The 20239-nt window shown below is 36.2% G+C and overlaps 1 protein-coding gene across 2 annotated transcripts in view; it reads left to right on the top strand.

The window, feature by feature from the left end:
* The window catches only part of CENPF (centromere protein F), a 34823-nt gene extending 14584 nt beyond the window's left edge, over positions 1–20239 (top strand). Inside the window, exons 9-19 of one of the 2 annotated variants that reach the window (XM_068185696.1) lie at positions 497–619; positions 3226–3361; positions 3833–7284; positions 7760–10054; positions 10608–10748; positions 11720–11896; positions 12498–12659; positions 13944–14130; positions 14835–15260; positions 16636–16829; positions 19347–20239. In XM_068185696.1, coding sequence (XP_068041797.1) covers positions 497–619; positions 3226–3361; positions 3833–7284; positions 7760–10054; positions 10608–10748; positions 11720–11896; positions 12498–12659; positions 13944–14130; positions 14835–15260; positions 16636–16829; positions 19347–19547 — 7494 coding nt within the window. In that variant the 3' untranslated portion in view covers positions 19548–20239. Of the gene's footprint in view, positions 1–496; positions 620–3225; positions 3362–3832; positions 7285–7759; positions 10055–10607; positions 10749–11719; positions 11897–12497; positions 12660–13943; positions 14131–14834; positions 15315–16635; positions 16830–19346 lie in introns of both variants that reach the window. The other variant, XM_068185695.1, reaches the window with a different exon arrangement.

The following is a 20239-nucleotide window of genomic DNA, read 5'->3' as shown; positions in this document are numbered from 1 at the left end:
TGTGTTACTTGATGACCTCAGAATAGACTTTTTTTTATTCAGTAGTGTAATTTCCATCCTTTTTAATCTGGGACATTTTAGGACTCTTCTGAAAGTGTGAAAACCTGTTCATTTTTTACAAAAACTGTGTCAACAGAGCAGTAATTGCAGTTATGATCCTAACTTTGATTCCTGTAGCTTAGCAAAAAGGCAATTGTATTCCATTCTCATTTCTAGTCTACAGGTATCATTGTGGTGATGTAGCTGCAAGTTGGATGAATTAATCTTATTTCAGACAGTCCAGAAATGTATGTATTTTAGAGACATCCCATCTTTTTGGTTGGAAGCAAAGGAGTGGAAAGACAATAGGCAACTTTTCTCTAAAAAGCAGAAAAGCAACCCTTGGGTCCATGGTGGGATAAAATAGTGTAGTTTCATTTTGTAACAGAATGTTGAGTTCAAGAATGGGTGTTTAAAGAAAGAAGTCATGCCTGTGATTACAATGTTGGTTTTCCAGGTAATGGCAGCAAAACAACGCTTGGAACATGACACCAGTGATCTCACCCAAAAGCTGTGCAGAGCAGAGCAGACTCTATCAGCAGCCCAGGCTAAGGAAGCTGACCTGACAAGAAGCTTTCAGGTGAGCAATGCTGATGAGTATTTGGCAGAATTAATACCATAAATCAGCAATATGTAAACATTTAATATTCTGGAGCATTTGCTCACAAAGGTGTTTTTCCCCATAAGCAATCTTTAAACACATTTGTGGACTACCTTAACTCATCCTAGTTGTTACAAAAAATGAGGCCCTCCCTAACATAATGGAAATCAGTGCAGTTTCTGGAGTTAGCTGTGTGTTTAGGATTATTCATTGCTGTAATGCTGATGATATAGTTCTAGTTTATGTTGGACTTACTTTTAAAAAAAATTTGCTTCAAGAGATTCTTGCTTTTGATTCTGAAATAAAAATCAAATAATAAAATGAGTGTTTGATTTTGAAAGTAAATTCTATAATCATTTACTGCTGCTTTGATTCATACTGTTAAACTCTGTGATTTTGTGCAAATTTTGGTCTTTTTTAAAAAAAAGCATCTCTCTTAGAAAAGATAGTTTTTCCAGCACTGTATATTTATTGGACTTTCTCCCAAATTAAGGTAAATTCAGAGGAGTTTCTGTAAGCTACCTCACTCACACATGCAGAAACCTTTTCACTTTAAAGTCTTCTCTGTCTTCTCAGTTACCTTGTTTTGCTTTGGTGGCAACCAGAACAACTACACTTGAAATTGTTCCAGTTTTGCCACTAGAGACCTCTCAATTCAAATTTTATCCTCTATTTGGAGAATAAGCAGTAAGTAGGAAAACCAGCTGGATACCTATGTAATCCATATTGCAGTTTGGTTTTGTTAAACACTCTTATTTTGCTTGTTACCAGTTGTCATCAGATATAAAATAACCTGGCATAATCTCTGCCAAAAAATTACCTTAAAAATTCCCTGCAAAAGTCTAAAGTAAAATAGTGGGTTTTGTTCAGATCATCACAAACATTTGTATGGGTTTAGCATATTGTGAAAGTTTAGGTATGTTCTTGCTGGTAGATTGCAATGTCTGAGAACGTTCCCAGTGATTGGAATGTGACTGTTGTTGGAACAATACTTTGCATGGTTTTGGCCCGGCTGACTGGCTCTCATACACTGACTTGTTGAGCAAATCCAGAGGAGGCCACCAAGGGGATGATCAGAGGAATGGAGCACCTCTCCTAAAAGGAAAGGCTGACAGAATTGGGTTTGTTCAGTCGGGAGAAGAAAATGCTTTGGGGCGACCTAATTGTGGTCTTCCAGTCCCTGAAATGAACCTGTAAAAAAGATGGAGAAAGACTATTTGCTAGGGCATGTAGTGACAGGACAAGGGGAAATGATTTCAAACTGACAGAGGGTAGGTTTGTATTAGACACTAGGAAAAAATTCTGTACCCAGTCTGGCAAGGGAGGTCCCTGCCCATGGCAGGGAGGTTGGAACTAGATGACCTTTAAGGTCCCTTCCAACCCAATGTATGATTCTATGGATATTGGGAATGTTTGTACCAAGTCAAAATAATTGGACCTTTCAACCATTTTAATTCCTTAAACTTGTTTGTTTTCCTTTCCATAGATCACCCTAGGTTTTCTAAAGAATGGCTTAATTTAATTCATGTACTTGTATTGCATCTTTGCTGGCAGCTTTGCATGCAAGGGGTTTAGATGCTTGGACTTCTTGGAAAATTTATTAAGATTGCTGGAAAGCTTATTCAATAAATTTATATGTGACTGGATTTTTTTATTTAAAGTGTGGGTAGGGAAGGCTGTGAGTAGAAGGGAAGGCAACTGTTAGCAACAGTGACAGTTTTAATCATGTTCTGAGGGTAATTTATTTATGTTGTTGCAAAAACAACCCTGCCATGCCAGCAATCTTTTAATTTTTTCCATTCAGACCTTTCCATTTCTTGAGCTTTTGTGAATCCTATGCCCATCTGGTAGTAATAAATGGATGAATAATTGACGATCTGATTCCATTTGGGCTATGCCAGTTCCGTGCCATCTGTTGTCCAGAGCACAGGAGTTTTGAGAACAAGGATGAGTCTCTTTAAAAGAACTTTTATTTGGTTTCCTGGGTGCAATGTAGTTACGTAGTATTTTTTGGTGGTGGTCCTAGTGTGTTTTGTTTGCTTATTTGGAGTTTTTAAAAATCAATTTATTTGAAAGAAATTGCTATTAATTGCAAAACAACCATCTGAAAGTGTAAGCACTTCTAAATTGACCAGTGTTGCTGCATTGTTGATGTTCAGTGGAAAGAGAACTTGTCTCTACATGAGATGACAGGTGAAATCTGATATACACATTTCATGTTAATTTTGATGCCATTGCAGAGATTTGTTTACCGAGCTGCTTTGGGAAAGTAGCCTGATTTAATCAGTTCAGATTTTGTAGAATCTGTCCTGTCCCATCTCTGTGAAGTCATGTGGAGCTGTTTGTTCTATGCTAACAGGGAGCACACTGGCTGCATCAACTGGCAGCATCTCTCAGATGCTGTCAATTCACTAAGAATAAAAAATTCAGCTTATGTTTCCAAGCAGTGCTTAGGAACCCAGGCATAGATTCCCAAAGTCTTAACAGGATCTAATGGAATATCTTTACTTTGATTTAAATGAACTGAGTCCATTGATCTCCTGATCAATTTACATGAAATATGGCCTCATTTGGTTTTGGTTTAGGAAGTGAAGCAGGAAAAAAATCTTCTCAATTGTCAACTTGAAAAGAAATTGCAAGAGATCCACCAGCTTGAAGAAGAACTAAATATGATCAAGCAATCTCTAAAGCAAAGCCAAAATTTTGCGGAAGAGATGAAAAGTGAGTTATGATTTTATATTAACAGATATCTTTCTGGATGTTTTCTGCAATGCTCTAAGCTTCATTGTGAATTAAGTTAAAAGTTTCTTCTGGAGGATGTGATTAGTGTTTTTTAAGAACATTGAGTTTGTTTTCAATGAAAATGAGTTTTTGTCTGTGAATGTGTATGGTTCCTGAAGATACGCTGCTTTGAAAAATCAAAGTGTACTGAACTTCTCAGGAAATTTGTTTTCATAGAATCTCTTTTAAATAGAAAACTTCCATTTTGCAGTTTCTGTATGGAAAGCTGACTGTATGATAGCCTAAAGTAATATAAACATCCTTCATCCAGTGATGTATCTTAAGAGTGATGCTTTGCAGTAGAATGAAAATTGAAAATAGTAAAAGTAAATAGTATCACCTCATCTAGAAAGTTATCAGTAGACTTGCCAGTATTGACTGACAAAGATTTGATGGTATTTTCTTCTACAGATAAGAATGCTGCTCTGGAAGTGGATCTGAAGTTACTGGAAGAGAAATTGAAAAAGCAAGAGAGCTCACTTTCACTGGAGAACCTGAAAATAGCTTTAGATGATATGGAAAAGCAACAAGAGTCTACCCTAGGTCTCCTCAAGGAAAAAGATAATCATATTAAAGAACAAGACTGTAAAATAAGTAAGATGGAGGGAGAATCAGAAGCTTTGCAGAGACTTCTTGGATTAAAGCAGAGAGAATGTGAAGAATTGCAAAAAGAGGCTACTGTTTTTTCTCAATGGAAAAATGAAACTGATAATTTTATAAATAAACTTAAGTCTGAAAAGGAAGGTATGCTGGCTCATATTAATGACTTGGAGAGTTCCCTTCAAAGTCAGCAAAGCAAAAATCGTGAGCATAGTGAGAAACTTAGAATGATGCAAACTGAAAGTGACAGGAAATCCACAGAGATTAGAGAACTTGAAGATATGCTGGAATGTAAAAGTGTAGAATTAGAAGAACAAAAAAAAGCTTTTGATGAACTTAAGCAGAAAGCAGAATGTTCTGATAAAAAGTACTGCAAAGAGATAGAAAATATGTCCTGTAAAATATTCCACTTCACCAACCAAGTTGCTGAAATGGAAGAAAAGTTACAGTTGGCAGCAAGTCAAGGACTGCAAAAGGAGCAGTGCTATCAAGACCTGCTTGGTGAATATGAAAAAATCTGTTGTCTTGTAAAAGCAAAAGATATTTCAGAAGTGACAGAAGATGGAGAAGTTAATCTACAAAGCAGACAGGAAAAGACTCCTTTAGACAATATGCAATTTGCAGCAGCTACCTCCAATACTAGAGTGTTGGATCATGGATGTGCAGGAGCTGTTCTAGAAATGGGAAAAGCTAAGGATCTGGCTAATTTACAAGAGCAGATCTTGTTTCTTGAGACTTCTTTAGTGGCTCAAAAGCAGCTGAATTCAAATCAGCAGCAGCAGTATGAAGGCTTATTGCAAATAAAGAGTGAAACAGAACAAAGGTTATTTGCAGTAGAACAGATGTACAAAAGCTTCATGACAGAAACTGAGCAGCACATCAGTAATTTGCAAGCAGATATTACAGCACGTCAAGAATTAGTTGAAAAAACTTCAGCCATTTTTGAGGAAAAGGACATGCAACTGCAAACTTTGAATGAAAGATTAGAAAACCAACAAGTTGAGCTTCAGAATTTAAAGGTCACTAATAAATTGCTTGATGAGTCACTAAGACAGCTGAAGCTTATGGCTGAAACATGGGATTCAGAGAAGAAGGACATGTCTTCAATGATTTGCTCATACAGTAAAAAAATTAGTGAACTTACTGAAGAAAATACAGCCCTTAGGGATTTAAGCAGTGCTTTAAAGCAGGAACAAATAACTTTACTGCAGGCAAATAAAAATATTTATTATAGTTTAAAGGAAAGAGAAGAAATAATTTCTGAAATGTCTGGAAAACATGAGGAGGAAAGACAGTGTATTGAATCAAGAACAGAAGAAATCAAAACAGAGCTTGAAGTTTTGCAGGTAAAGTATAAATCAGTAGAAGAAGAAAATGGAAAAATTATGAACATTCTGAGAGAGCAGACAACTGAATTAGATGAAAAAAAAGCAAAATTAGAAGAAGAGAAACAGGTACTTATTGAGAACAAGGATATCTTACATAAACTAATAGCCTCAGAAGAAATAAAAAAGGATTTGGTTCATGAACTTCAGCAACTGCAGTCAGAATTTTCCAACATCCAACATGTGCCTTCTGTGGATCTTGACTGTTTAAGCCAGGAAAGATTAAATGTCAGGACAACACAAAAAACAATGCACGAGAAATGTGGCTTTGCATTTCAAGAAAATGAGCAACTGGGCAAGGAACTACCAATAAAAAATGAACCTCTAATGTGCAATGTTAATTGTGAACAAAGACACTGTTCAGAACAGTTGAGAAAGTCCATGGAAGAAAAGGACATTGAGCTGAATAAATACCAGGTTAAACTGGAGCTTCTTCAAATGGATTTTGAGGATAGTGAACTCTCTCTAAAGAACTGCAGGTTAGAAGTCATGCAGCTGGAGACGGCTTTAAAAGGTATGGAAGTAAAACTTGAGAAAAGTGCGAGAGAGAAAGAGAGACTGCAGCAAGAACTACTGTCTGTTAAAGAACTGAAAACTGCAGATTCTTTGTTTACAGTATTAGAGGAAGATGGCCATTCACTGGAGTATAATTACAGTGACATTTCCCAGGATTGTGGCAAAAGAGGAATAGATGAAAGTCCTTCATCAGCGTTGCTGGCATCCTCTTTGCAGGTAACAATAAACCATCTGAGTGAGCTTGAGAAAATGTGTGAGAGGTTGCAGAATGAAAACACTGCATTAGCCTCTGGATTCAAAGGTGCTAAAACCAACAGTATCACAGGTATTAATAAAGAGGAAGAAGAGACAGATGATATAATGAATGCAGATAGCAATTTAAAAGCTGAGAAAGCTGTTCTTCCTGATGAACTTATGGATCAAAGTGATAACAGTGATCTGAGAATGTGTTCTGATAATAAGGAAGTGTCCTTCAGGCTTAAAGAATGCAGTTCTTCTGACTATGAAGATTTAAAATTGTCCAGCAAAGAAGTTAAGGTACACTTTGCGGAAGTAAGAGAGAAGCTTTTGACTTTTCAGGATGAACACCTAAAATTATACGAACAGCACTGTCATATGAGCTCAAAGATATGTGAGCTGCAGTCTTGTATTGATATACTAAAAGCAGAAAATTCTTCATTGTCAGCAAGTCAGAGCACTGCTCATGTAGATTCTGTGCAGGTGTCACTGTCATCCAGCCGAGATGACATGCTGCCTAAATTAGATGAAACTAAGGCCACAGATTCTTCTGCAGACCTTTCTGTAAATCCCTATTTATTAGAACTAAGTGAGGTGGTTGATTCTCATAACAGTGCTTCTTGCAAATGGACAGAGGAAATGAATCAGACAGACAGTTCTGTAGAAGTAATTTCAGAAGATGCAACAGAAGTTTTGGTTGAAAAGTGTCATAATGATCACAATTTGGATTCTGTTAGAGAGCTCAGGAGTATTACTCCAAGAAAATCTAACCTTGAAAATAGAATTGAAGAACTTCAGATGCTCTGTCAGACATATGAGAAGGCCATCAAAATGCTTGAAGATCAGTTTCATGTTCAAGAGAATATGAAAAATGAGGAAATACAAGAGCTGAAAGAAGTCATACTTTCTGAAAGGAAAGAAATAGATAATCTCAAACAGCAAAATCTTTCTGAAAAGGAAGAATGGCAGCAGAAGCTGAATAATGTGACTATGGAGATGGAGTGCAAACTGGCAGCAGAAAGAAAACAAACTCAGAATCTCTCTTTGGAGCTGGAAGCAGCAAGACTCCAACTACAGGTCCTTGATTTAAGTTCTCATTCACTGCTGTGCACAGATATTGAAAATGTGAGTAATTGCTGTCATGCAAATGAGTTTTATGTAAATCCTTTGATTTGTGGTCACCCAGATAGATTTTACTGCAAAAATTCTATTTAAAATTGTGCCCCACAGAAGCAGTGGAAGAAAGAAGAAAAATAATCCATACTTGAGCAGTAATCTTTGTCCCTTTAGTAATGCTAATAATAATTCACTTTGTCATGTAGGCACCTATTTTCCCCAAATACAGAGGGATGTGGGATCTTTGCACATAGTCTTTCAGCAAATTTATCTGAAATTTCTCCCTCAATACCTTTAAAACCTTTTTGGCCAAAGATGTGTGTGTCAAATGTTTCTGTAAGAAACATTTGGAAGGGATATCTATTTATTTTGCATAAGAGCAGGAGCTTTACTAATTAAGAAAAGTTTTTAAACTTACCTGGTTTTTTTCTTATATGTATTCTTCCCCCTCTTTTTTTAATTAATTGATTCTTATTCTTTGTAGAACACAGAACAAGAAAACAATACTCCTTATAAATTAAGAGTGCCTGTTGAAAACTCAGCTCTGAAAAACAATAATCTTAAAACAATCCCCATTGAGAAAATGGCTTCAGGACATGCCTCTGTCTGTGAAAATGAAACTGAGACTGCAGAAGCAAGATTAATGGAGGATTACACTGAGAAAATTTCTGGAGAACATGAGTATAGAAATACATCAGGAAAAATAACCAGCCCCTCAGACCATGCCAGTGCATTGTCATTTTCCAGCAGTAGGGTTTTGAGTGCTGGCTATTTCTGTGAAAATCAAATAACCACTGAAATGCTTCAGGGAGAGGCAAAACAACAGACTGCTAAAAATTTGGAGTTGATCTATAAGATAGAAAAAGAACAAAGCCATGTAGATTTGAAAATAAGAGTTGAACAGTCAAACTCGGAGATGAACTTCCAGGAGGCACAAATTATTTCAAATAGCTCAGCTTTTGCAGGACTGGAGGAAGCTACTGTATCTGTTAAGGAAGAAAACTGTGGCATAAATGAAAAACACATATCAGTTTCTGTCAATAAGCAGGAATTATCTTGTCACGTAGTCTCATCAGAAAAAGAACCTGAGAACCTAAAGTCTGAGCTGGAGATATGTAAAGTTAGATTGCCTAATGCAGCAGACATGTTTGATGTAGAAATGACCAAGAGAGCTGATCAGGAACAATTTCTTGAAGCTGAAAATGAACGGAGGAGACCAAAATCTGAGCAAGTTAATATTGACAACCATGCCTCGTTCATAGAGCATGACATTGAAATGCTTCAGGCAAAATGTCAGCAATTAGAAAGGGAGAGGGAAATTAATCTGAAAACTATTTCTAGCTTTCAAGAGCACCTTGTTTCAGTCACAGCTGAGAGAAACTATATTGGCCAAGAACTGAGTATTTTGTCTGAAAGCAAAAAAGAGCTGGATCAGAAGTATCAAAAGCAACAAGAGAAATTAAAAGAATTAGAGTTAACTAAAATGGATTCTACTGAATTCATTAGAAGGTTAGAGGATGAAGTGAGGACACAAGCAAATCTGCTTGAGGCTGCAAAATCTGATGCAAATCAATTATCCAATGAAAAAGACAGTCTTCTTCAGAAGCTGCAAAGTTTAGAAAATGATGCTGTAGCTTTCACTATAGAAAAAGAAAAATTCCAGAATGAAGCAGCAGATTCAAAGAAAGAAAAAGAGCTGATTGCAAGAGAGTTGGGAACGATGCAGCATAAATTAGGTTCATCAGAAATGGAAAATTCTAAGCTTTCCAAGTCTTTGGAAGGTTTGTTAATGGAAAAAGGAGAACTTGCTGCAAGACTCAGCGCAGCACAGAAAGAAGCAGACCAATTGCGATGTGGAATTGAGAAGCTGAAAGTAAAAATTGAGTCTGATGAGAAGAAAAAACGTCACATTGCTGAAAAGCTGAGAGACAATGAACGGAAAGTTGACTCTCTTCAGGATAAAATAGAGAGGCTTGAAAGGGAATTGGAGATGTCAGAGAAAAATCTAGAAGATACAGTTATTGAGTTGGAGACTGCCAAAGCAGAGGCAGAAACATTAGCAACAGAGATGGAAGAGATGACTGAAAAGCTGAAATGTTCTAACTTAGAAATTGACACCCTCACCTCACAAAAAGAGTGTTTGGCTAAAGATTTAAAAGAAATGCAAGAAAGATTCCTTGAACTGGAATCTTCAAATTTGACTACAGCAAAACAGTTGGAAGAAAAGGAGGATGAAAAGCTACAAATCAAAGATGAGTTTGAAAATACTGTGGCATTGCTGAGATCTGAGCTCAAAGACATGAGTGAGAGATTCGAGTTTTTATGCAAGGAGGAAGCAGATGCTAGAGCAAAAGAGCAAGTCTTGATTGGTCAGGTGGCTTGTCTTGAGCAAGATAAAATAATGCTATTACAGGAATGTCAGGAAATAAAAAATGAAAACATCAAATTGGAGCAAGAAAGGGAAGTACTTGTCCAAGAATTAATGGATTGTAAACAAAAACTCAATGAAAAAGTGCAGGAAAATGATGCTCTTGAAAAGCAAGTGAAAGAAACCAAAACACTATCTGTGCAGCTGACTCACATGCAGCATGAACTTGAATGCTGGCACCAGGAAAAAGAGAGGCTGCAGAACTTGATTGTTGAGTTGAAGCTGAAGGAGCAACATTTTTCTGATGGTGAAACCTCTCCGGATATCCTGAATGTTCTAAAAATGTCTTATAAGGACCTTGAGAAGGAACTGGAATCTACACTTTGTGAAAAGAACACTCTATGTAAAAAGGTAATATCATTTCCATTGGGGTAAAGTTCCCTTTGTAGGAGCAAGGATAAAGTGCCCTCTGGGTTTACCACTTCCTTAATAAATTAAATCCTAAATTAATTTTAACCTCAGACTTTTGCAGAAAACATCCTATTTTTAAAATTACATTTTCCATACAATCATAAATTTTCATTGAAGTTATAGAGCCAGAAAGCAGGGAATTGTTTTGCATAGAATGAATGAGAAGGTAGCTTGAAAGTAGACATAGAAGTTTAAGCAATTAAATAATGCAGGATAGTTTCCTCTTTCCTGTAAAAGAAAAGGAGGAAGAACAAATTGGTATTGAGTGACTGAGTTTTCATATCAAGAATAAATACTTTGGAAGCTCCAAAGAAAGTGAAATAACCATAGTGCACTTGCCATGTGAAAACATCATTACCCTCTTGCGACTCTTGCTTAAAACTTGACCAACTGGTAATAAAATAATCCATCCTAAAAACTACTTGGTACATGTAAGTGCATTCTTTGGCGGATTACAGTGTATTAAAAATAATTCTGGAAAATTTTATTTCAGGTAAATGAACTGGCTGAAAGTCAAACTGAGCTGCAAGTCAAGCTAAGTAATACTGAACAGAAGATTGCCAAATTACAGGAGGAAAGAAATAAGCTTGCTGAAGAAATGCAATGTGTTCAAGAGCATTCAGAAAAGAACAAAGTAAGTTATTCCATCTGCATTATTTCTGTGTTCAAAGCCAGATGCTCAAGTACAGTACCTGTGTGGAGGCTGGTCAAGGGAATCTGTGATAATGTACAGTATTAGAGGTTATTGCTTCCAAATTTCAAAAAATCCAATGTCCTCTTCTGAGATAAAATGATTACGTAATAGATTTTCCCCTCCTCTTCCTTCCATCCAAACTATGTTTTCTTAGCATAAAGGCCACTACTGGTTATCTAGACATTTTTCAGTGTTGAGAAATTCTCTACTACAGGCTTTCAGTCATCAGACTGAGGAGGGCAGATAAAAAATATAGCATTTCTCGAAACTACTTTCAGTGTTTCAATAGTGCTAATTTAATTCAGGACATAGTCAAGAAAGAAACAGTTTTGGAGCTTTTTTGTTTGCATTTAATTCTTAGAGGCTATTTTATCATCTAGAAAACTTTAGGTCTTATTTGTGAATAATCTTATGTCTTTAAACCAGTTTATGTGGTCATCTGACCTACTAACTTTATTTACAAAATTCTATAACCAGGGGATTGTTTCTAATGCGTGAAATACAGGCCAGCTGTCCAAAAACGTAGTTATAAAAATGGGTGAAAATGCTTAAAAAGTTTTGTCGTCTTAAAGAGGGTGAAGAAGTGATCCTTAACCTCTCAAGTCACTCTGAAGGAACAACACTGGGAGAGATTAAGCTTTGATTTTGGCAGTGCTGCTTGATTTAATGCTGTTGGCAAACTTGCACTTGTTTTCTGTTAAGAGAACCTTCCTTTGTGTCCTGTCCTACCTTTTGTGTTCACATGTTCTTTTCTTTGATTACAGTGTGTTTAGCCACTGTTAAATATTTTTTCTTACCAAGTTGCTTTGGAAAATTCAAAGATGCTTCAGATTTAAGCAGTTTAATGGGTCAACTCTTTCTCCATTTGAGATAACTCCAAATACCAAAGGACGTACTATTACTATTTACAGATTCAGCTGCATCTAACAACTTCAGAAAAAAATGAACTGGCCAGGTGTTTGGAGATGGTCCAGAATCAACTTCAAGAAAAAGAAAGTGAAATTAAAAGAGAGATATCAGAATACAAAGACAGACTACTTAAAGCAGAGAGAGAGCATCAGGATGCTCTGACAGAAGCAAACCAAAAGGTAAGTCAGAAAATAGGAAGAGTAGTGCTATGAGTTTTGAATTCAGTTCTATCTATTTTACAAAATTTTGCTGATCCTATTACAAAAAAAAAAATTATCTTTCCTAACAATATTTCCAAAATCTTACATATACGCACCTTGGAGCTCAGTAAGTGTTAACTTTTTTCCATATGACAAGCTCTAAAACATTAATTTATCTCACAACTCAGTAAGCATTTAATCTATGTAAAAATTCACTAGGAGTATAACCTTGAAAAAGGGAAAGCAACAGTGTTTAATCCAGGAAATGGTTGTTTTGGTAGGAAGAGGGAAGAAAGTTTACCCAATTCAGGATATAAGGACAAATTTGTTGGAAATACATTTGTCAGATGTGCTGTATATAAGGGTTTTCTTCTGACAGTCTTCTTAGAGGCAAGATTCTAGTATTCAAAATATACACTGGAGACAAATTGCCCTTTCAGTGTTCAACTCCTTAAAACATAATTATTAAATTTTCTGTGGAGTTCCTGTGGGTTTGTGATATGCTGTTAGGTACATCTTTAAAATAAAACTCAGTGTCCCTTTTGGTATCATAGTTATTAGGCATATTTTCTTTCTTTAGAATGAAGTAGAAATTGAGGCCTGTCATAAGAAGATTAATTCACTGGAGCATTTTATCAGCTCACAAAAATTGGCAATTGAGCATTTGAAGTCAAATAAAGAACAGCTAAATAATTCCCTTAAAGAAGCTAATAAATCCTTAGGAGAACTCCTAAAAACTAAGGTAAGAAAAACTCTTAACTATGACCAATTACATGAGATTCCAGACACTGTGTAGTAAAATAAACATAGGATTGGGAACCAGTACTCCAGAACTTCGGCTTGACTTTGGTATAGCCTTTGTTTCACTAAAGAGAACCTAGAGCCTGGAGAAAACATTGTTACCGTTGATATGCATTAGAAAAAATTCTGTTCTGTGTGCCATGACTAAGATCAACTAGAATTGGTTTCTGTGACCTAAACACAGCAGTCTATTGACTACAGTGAGTATTGCAGCTGAACTAAAATGTGATTAGAATTCCCTCAGAGAGACTTTGCAATGCCTCTATTTTGTGTTTGTGAATTACTATCATGACAAAATGTACCATGGTCTATCCCTAAGCACTAGTCTTGATAGATTGCTCTTGATTCAGCTTTTTCAGTTCCATTTTATATAGAATTCTCATTACAGATATTAACTAGTGTAAATCTCTGACAGAATTGTCCTCAGGGATGCTGGAATATGAGCTCCAAATACTGTGAGCTACTGATAACTCTGAACAGCTCTCCATGTTTTGTTTGCTTTTTGTAGCACAGGTGAAGCTTCACTGTCCATATAGTGAACTTCTGTACCAATAATGCAATCCCTGCTTTTTTTTTTTTTTCTGGGTGGTTTTGGTCTATTTTGGTGTTGCTTTTGTCTGTGATTGATTTCTGGCTCCAACTCAGTACTCCCACTTCAGGAATTACTGTCTCTATAAATGCACTCTTGAAGAAAGAGTCAATTCAATTTACATGCGAGCAAACACCAAGTTACAATATGCTCATCTTGCTCAACAGTTCTTTCTTCTTAGGGCTCTCCACTGTGGTGTTAATTTGGTTGATAAGAGCAGTCCAAGGATAAAGTCCTGTGAGATGTGTGCCAGGAAACAGTACCCATAGTAGTGTCAGTGTAGCAGAGAAAGCTTCTAGCTGTGCTCACTGTGTGGTATTTGGTTGGTACCAGACCAATGAGATGGTAAAAGGTTCAGGTTGGACATTGTGAAGAATTTCTTTCCTTTAGTGTAAAGCATTGGAAAGGATTGACCAGGGAAGTGGTGGAGTCACCACCCTTGGAAGGGTTGAAGGAACAGCTCAAGGTGGCCCTTAGTGTTATGGATTAGTTGATAAGGTGGTGTTTGGTCAAAGGTTGGATTCGATCTTGGAGGTCTTTTCCAACATCAGTGATTCTATTACTCCATTTGGTATTATAATGTTTAAAAGGAGGAATTATGTTTCTGGTGAAATAACTGAATTTCCTATTTTTTAGGCTGATAATAGTAACATTATAATTCAGCTGAAGAAGGAAAATGAATATGCCCACAGTGAAGTGCAGATGTGGATGAAATCCTGTAAGCAGCTGGAGCAGGAAAAGGAAGTGTTGCAGAAACAACTAGCTGAACATGATGAGCTGCTAAAGAAGGAAAATCTGACTATGGTGAAGCATAATAAAGAAGGTAACTGAATCTAGATTGTCTTAATGCTTTCTTAGTGGTGCATTAATATGTAAAACTTTCTTGTTCCCTAAAATGTCCACTTGCATACGTAGCTCAAGTACAGAGCATGATTCTTAACTAGGATAAAAAGTTACAAGTGCAAATGTGAAACATTTTCAAAATCTAGCTAATCTTTTTTCTCTTATGGTGTTTTTTCTTTTCTAAGAAACAACACTAAGTTCTGAATAAATATATTAAGTCTTACATTTTTGGTGTAAGTGACTTAAGGAAGAAAAGGGATGTTTTTCTTATGAAGTAAGTTTTGTGTGCGAGTTCTTTTATCATTTTCCAGCAAGCTTTTCCCTCTGATTCTCATACTTTGTTCTGAATATTTTAGCTCACCTCGTGAGACGCACTGTATTGTAAATTATACTTAAAGCAAGTTAAGGGTACAAATGGAGTGTTCAGAAATTACAAAATGAGAGGGAAAATGTTTCCCCATGCGCAGGTCAAGGCTTCTTTTCCAAATTTGTATATTTGTGCTCTATTTAACAGGGACATTATTATGTCTATCATATTACTGAATTTTTTTCACAGTCATTTTTTTAATAGTTGCAGTGTCACAAAACGTGTAATTAAAAGATGCATGACCATTCCATTATAAATTCTTACATATGCATCTTTTTTATGTCAGTTATATGAATAATCATGTTTTTCTTTGAAAGATGCTGATGATAATGCCATTACAGAAGAAATTAGGTTAAAATTGGAAGAATTGCAGGAATCTATGGAAGTGAAGACCAGAGAAGCAAATGAGAACTTGGAGAAATACTGCTCTCTCATTGTTAAATATCATAAACTAGAGGAAGAAAATGAGATGCTAAAAACACAAGTCAGTTTGTTGAGTACTCAGCTGAAACAGCGAGCAAGTGATGCTGTCAGCACTCCTTTGCTGAATTCAGAGAAGTCATTAACACAGAAGAGCAAACACTATGTCAAAGACAGAAGGTCAGATGAAGATACCACTAAGCTTTCAAGTAAAAGGCAGAGATGTGAAGACAGCAGGAAAGACAATGGAGAACCAAGATCTCCTGCTCCAGAAACTTCATTGAAAAAGAAAAGGAAGTGTGATATCTCTCAAAATCTGCAGGGTCAGGACAATACTGACTGTGAGCTGGATGGGCTTCCAGAAATAGTGAAGAAAGGTATTTATGTCTTGTAGACGCAAATGTTCTCAGAGCACAGCAGGTGTGCTTTTCTCTTTTGTTTTGTTGAATGGCTTTCACTCTAAAGCCAATTAGACAATGGTGAGAATGCAAACATTTTTGGTGATAGTGATGGAATGTGAAAGGAGTCAATGAGAGATGTGGCAGTTGGTGCCAAGTTAGCTTTTGTGGAGTGCAGGTGTTAGACCAGCAGAACACATTTCTGTTGGATTAATAACTCCCATTCTGCTAAGAGTTAAGTGGTCCTTGGCAGTCTTCTGTGCTCCCATCACCTCACTCATAGGTGTAGTGTGCAGTGAGGAAACTGATGACCAGAAACTGGGGGGGAGTGGTGTCTGGAGGGAAGCTCATGTGCGTTTCCCAAGTGTTTGCTTATTTGTGGGCTTTTTTTTCTTTCAATACCATAAATTAAAAGTGTGTTAATTTGCAAAACATTAAATCAGCTAAAATTCCCTGAGTTGAAACTGACTTGCTCACAGCAATTAGTCATTAATCTTAATGAGAAGATTAATTAATTAATTAATTAACTCTCATCTTCATGAGAATTCACTTTCTGTCTGCTATGAATGCCATGAAATTAGGCAGCCTGGTACTCCATTTAAGGGTTCACTGCAGCGGAGGGTAACTGAGAAGACTACACAAATCAGGGCTTGAAAAATGTCCTGTAAGTTTGACTACCTATTAAGTTGCCCTTTATAATTAATGTAATGGCCATCATTAAAGGATAAACCATAAGGATACTGAATAGCCTCAACTTTGGTCACTCCCAGAAGTCAGGATTTCTAAAGCTAAACATTATTTGCTTTTCACTTTCTTACCAGCATTACTATATATTCTAAAAATAGCCCTGTTCTGAGGACAAATGTGTCAGTTCATGTTTGACTTTCAGGCTAGATAGATAATAAACAGTCTGTACATAAATAGTTCTACACAGAAAAAAGTATTAAAAAGCAAGAGCATCATGTCATGGTATCATGAATTAACCAGTACTAGTTTTCAGTTTGAAATTATTCTCCACATAATAATGTACTTGTAAATAAGAAGACCAAACACTTGTTTGATTTTTTTAAAAAATTTTTCTATAGAATTGCTCTTGTAATTCAATGGTTCTTCTGTGATATACAAGTTTTGCATTTGAATTTTGGAATGTGAAAGATCTCTTCAGCAATCTCTTTGTTCCATTTTCTCCAAAGGAACAGATGATTTATTTCAATTAGCAATTTTATTCCTATTGTGAAAAAAGAAATCCATTTGAGGAAGTGATTGCTTTAGGTTTTTATAGAAGCTGTTTATTTTTCAGGGTTTGCTGACATCCCCAGTGGCAAGGTCAGCCCTTATATTTTACGTAGAACAACGCTGCACCTCAGATCCAGTCCCCATCTGGCTACCTCAAGTGAGAAGAGGCCTTTGCCTACACAGGACTCACAGAAGTGCAGACCAGACCATCTTGATGAGCGCTGCTGTTTGACACCTGGTGGCAGCAAACCACAAAAGGTAACTTGGAAAAATTTTATCTGGGTATGAAAGTCATGGGGAAGACTTAATGCACTCACTAAATATATTCATCTTGCCAAGTGAATTTGTGGACATATCATTCTTTGTGTTCTTCAACAATAGAGTGGAGAGAAGAACATAAATACTGAATGACTGAAACATGACATGGGTCTTACCAAAGTATCAATGTGCAAATTGTTCATGTGATTTTATTTGTCAGCTCATAGGAACAACCAGTGAGAAATGTAAATTCAATACAGGTATATTTTCAATTTCTTATCATGGATATTAAAGAGCAGATATTCCTTATACTGTGGCTTCTTAGGTTGTAGAGAAAGCAACCACCACAAAGACTAACCTTTGGGAGTTTGAGCTTGAAGTTTTCTGTGAACAGCTCTTCTTGTAATTTCTAGAATAACTACAGGTATTTGAGAGGTTATTAAACATGTAAATAGGGAACATTTAGATTATAAAGAGGGGATTGTGTTAGAGGGGACATTAAAGATCAGCTAATTCCAACCTCCCTGCCACAGACAGGGATACCTTCCAATAGACCAGCTTGGTCATGCTTACCAGATTTGGGTGTTATCAAAACAAATAAATAATACAGAGTTATGTTTTGAAAGTGGATTGTTATTAAAAAAAGGTAAGTAACTGAAGTTTACATTAGCTTTGTGTTTTCAGTAATAGACACATTGCTCAATGTTTCACAGTATATCAGAGCAATGTGTTCTTTCTAAGATTATGCAAATGCTTTGCAGATTATAGAAAATTGTTCCAACTTTAGAACAGAAATAAACCTTTTTTTGTCCAAAACCTCCTCCAAAGTTTGTAACCATGTTGTCTCGAGTTGAGCAGTAAGAGAATAGTTATTGGTAGCTCTTTGTATGAGGGCTACACAGAAATATGTCAGTTGATAACAATCCTTCTAGTTTGCCAGGTTACACAAAAGTTTTCTTGACAATCAGTGGAATCTTGCATATAACTTTTTGGCTTTTTTTCTATTTTTCTTTCCTTTTTTAAAAAATCCTGTTATTTTCTATTAGCGCATAAAGTATGTTGGCAAGATACCAAAAGTAAGTAAAGTCAAATGCCACATAGTTTAGTGGATGTATAGCTTTTGAGGCCAGAAAGCACCATTGGGAAGACAAATTGGATCAGACCCATAATTTTTTTGAGCTACAGCAATAGGAAATCAGTGTTTGGCAGTGAGAGTGAATCCACTGAATTTGTGTATGTTGTTTCAAGGGATAATTACACCACTTGCCAAGAGTTGCTGCTTCTTACAGACATTGTCTGGAGGTCTGTGTTTTATTACTGTTTCATTAAGTGATGCCAATAAATTTTATTTATACTCCTTTATGTCTGTTTCCCTATAACCTTAGAAACAAATGGTGTTGCTTGTAAAGAATCTGAGTAGTGCAAAAAAGAAAGGAAGCCTCAGTCACAGAAAGTTGTGTAGTAATCACCTGCCAGCATGGAGTAAGCTTGTTGTAGGCTCTTGCTGACCAGAGTCAGGGTTATAGCAAGTAACAATTAATCAGTAATAATATTTTCTCATTTAATTGAAGGAGGGATTTCCCAAACATTCCTCCTCGTTGTCTAAAATTGTATTGTCTAGGTCCAAGGACAGGTTACTCCTCGCCTTCAACTAGATCGCAGTACTTAAAATTTCAGTGTTGGTTTTGTTCCCCCAAGTGTAAATATGCAAAAGTCATCAGTCCCAGGAATTTGTACTCTTCTCTTGGACACTGCTTGAATACGTGTGTTTGTTTTATTTCAAGATGATGTACATCTGGGAATTTCTGGAGGAATTGCTCATATTGTTTCATCATTTGTTGAAACCATTGTTTCATGCTTTATATTAATGCAGTAAATGGTGTGTCTTGTAAAAGTGAAATAAACCTTGTTTCCTTCTCTTTGTCAGGTACTTGTATCTACTTTGTTTCAAATACATAGTTTCAAACTGTTTCAAATTTCTCAAGGTGTTTAAAAAGTGCCTGTCATGTTCATATGCAAATTTATTCACTTTTCTATGTGAATTTAATATAGAATTGAAATTGAGTGCTTTGACTGCACATTGGTCAAAATGTGAAAGCAGTAGTTTCTGCCCAGATGTAAGCAAAAAAAGTGAGACGTATGCTTTACTTTTGCAGAATATGTAGGGGAAAAAATTAAATACAGCTCTTGATACATAATACCAGGTACTTTAGTAAACAGCTTAATAGTACTGTCTGTTCTTTGTGTAGCTTTTTTCTGCTCTTGGAAAATAGCTTGCCAGCAGTATAGCAGATATTTCATCTCATACCACAACAAAACAAGAGTTATCAAGCCTCACTGTGTTGTGTATTCAGAGTGATAAGTGCCTTAAAAATACATTTTTCTGCTTTCAATCTATCTGTGTCTTTAGCAAGTTCCCAATATTTAGTCTTTTGCAGCAACTCTTTTGACCCAAGGCAGAAAGCTAATATGGTTTTCCATTACCAGTAAACAAGGATGTTTTTGTTTGTGTTACAGGAAAATGATGAGCAGCAGTCCCAAGCTTTTCCGCCGATGAATTCTACATCAAGGTCACCGCTTTGCCTGCATAAGCAATCCCCAAAACCTCTCTCTGATAATACTAGGGAGAGTCGTACAATGCACAAAGCAAAAAATTCCCTATATGAACAAGGATTATCTGAGCAAGATAAGCAAAAAGAAAATTGTAAGGTGCAGTAAACCTGACTTAGTCACTACTTGGAATAACTGGTGATGAAAACCAATTTGTAAAATAAATATCAGAGCTATATGGAGGGCACCATCTTCTCTTCTCCAGTGAATGACAATATATGAGCTCTGCAGAGCTTCTTTACTAATACCAATAGTCACGCAAACTTTTGAAATAATAGTGAAAGATATATTTGATATTTTTATAGAATCACAGAATCAATTTGGTTGGAAAAGACATTTGAGGTCATTGAGTCAAACCTATGACCTAACATCAGTTTGTCAACCAGACCATGGCACTGAGTGTCACATCCATTCTTTTCTTAAACACCTCCAGGGATGGTCATTCTACCACCTGGGTAGCCCATTCCAATGCCCAATCACCCGTTCTGTGAAGAATTTCTCCCTAATGGCCAGCCTAAACTTTCCCTGGTGCAGCTTGAATCTGCATGTCATCTTGTCCTATTGCTGGTTAACTGAGAGAAGAGACCAACCCCCACCTGGCTACAACCTCCTTTAAGATGTAATTGTAGAATTTTCTGTAAATACTTCTTTATAAAGCTGTTAAAAATTAAAACATAGAAAAAGTGACCGCATTTTGCCATGTAGTTAATTGTTGTCATTTTTATTGTGTACCAATGGTTGATTTACAAATGGAAAATAAACTTACTTAAATATCTAAAACTACTAGTTTCCAGGAAAAA

The sequence above is a fragment of the Anomalospiza imberbis genome, chromosome 3 (assembly GCF_031753505.1).
Source record: "Anomalospiza imberbis isolate Cuckoo-Finch-1a 21T00152 chromosome 3, ASM3175350v1, whole genome shotgun sequence".
Taxonomy (NCBI): Eukaryota; Metazoa; Chordata; class Aves; order Passeriformes; family Viduidae; genus Anomalospiza; species Anomalospiza imberbis.
This window is presented reverse-complemented; position numbering and strand designations above follow the sequence as displayed.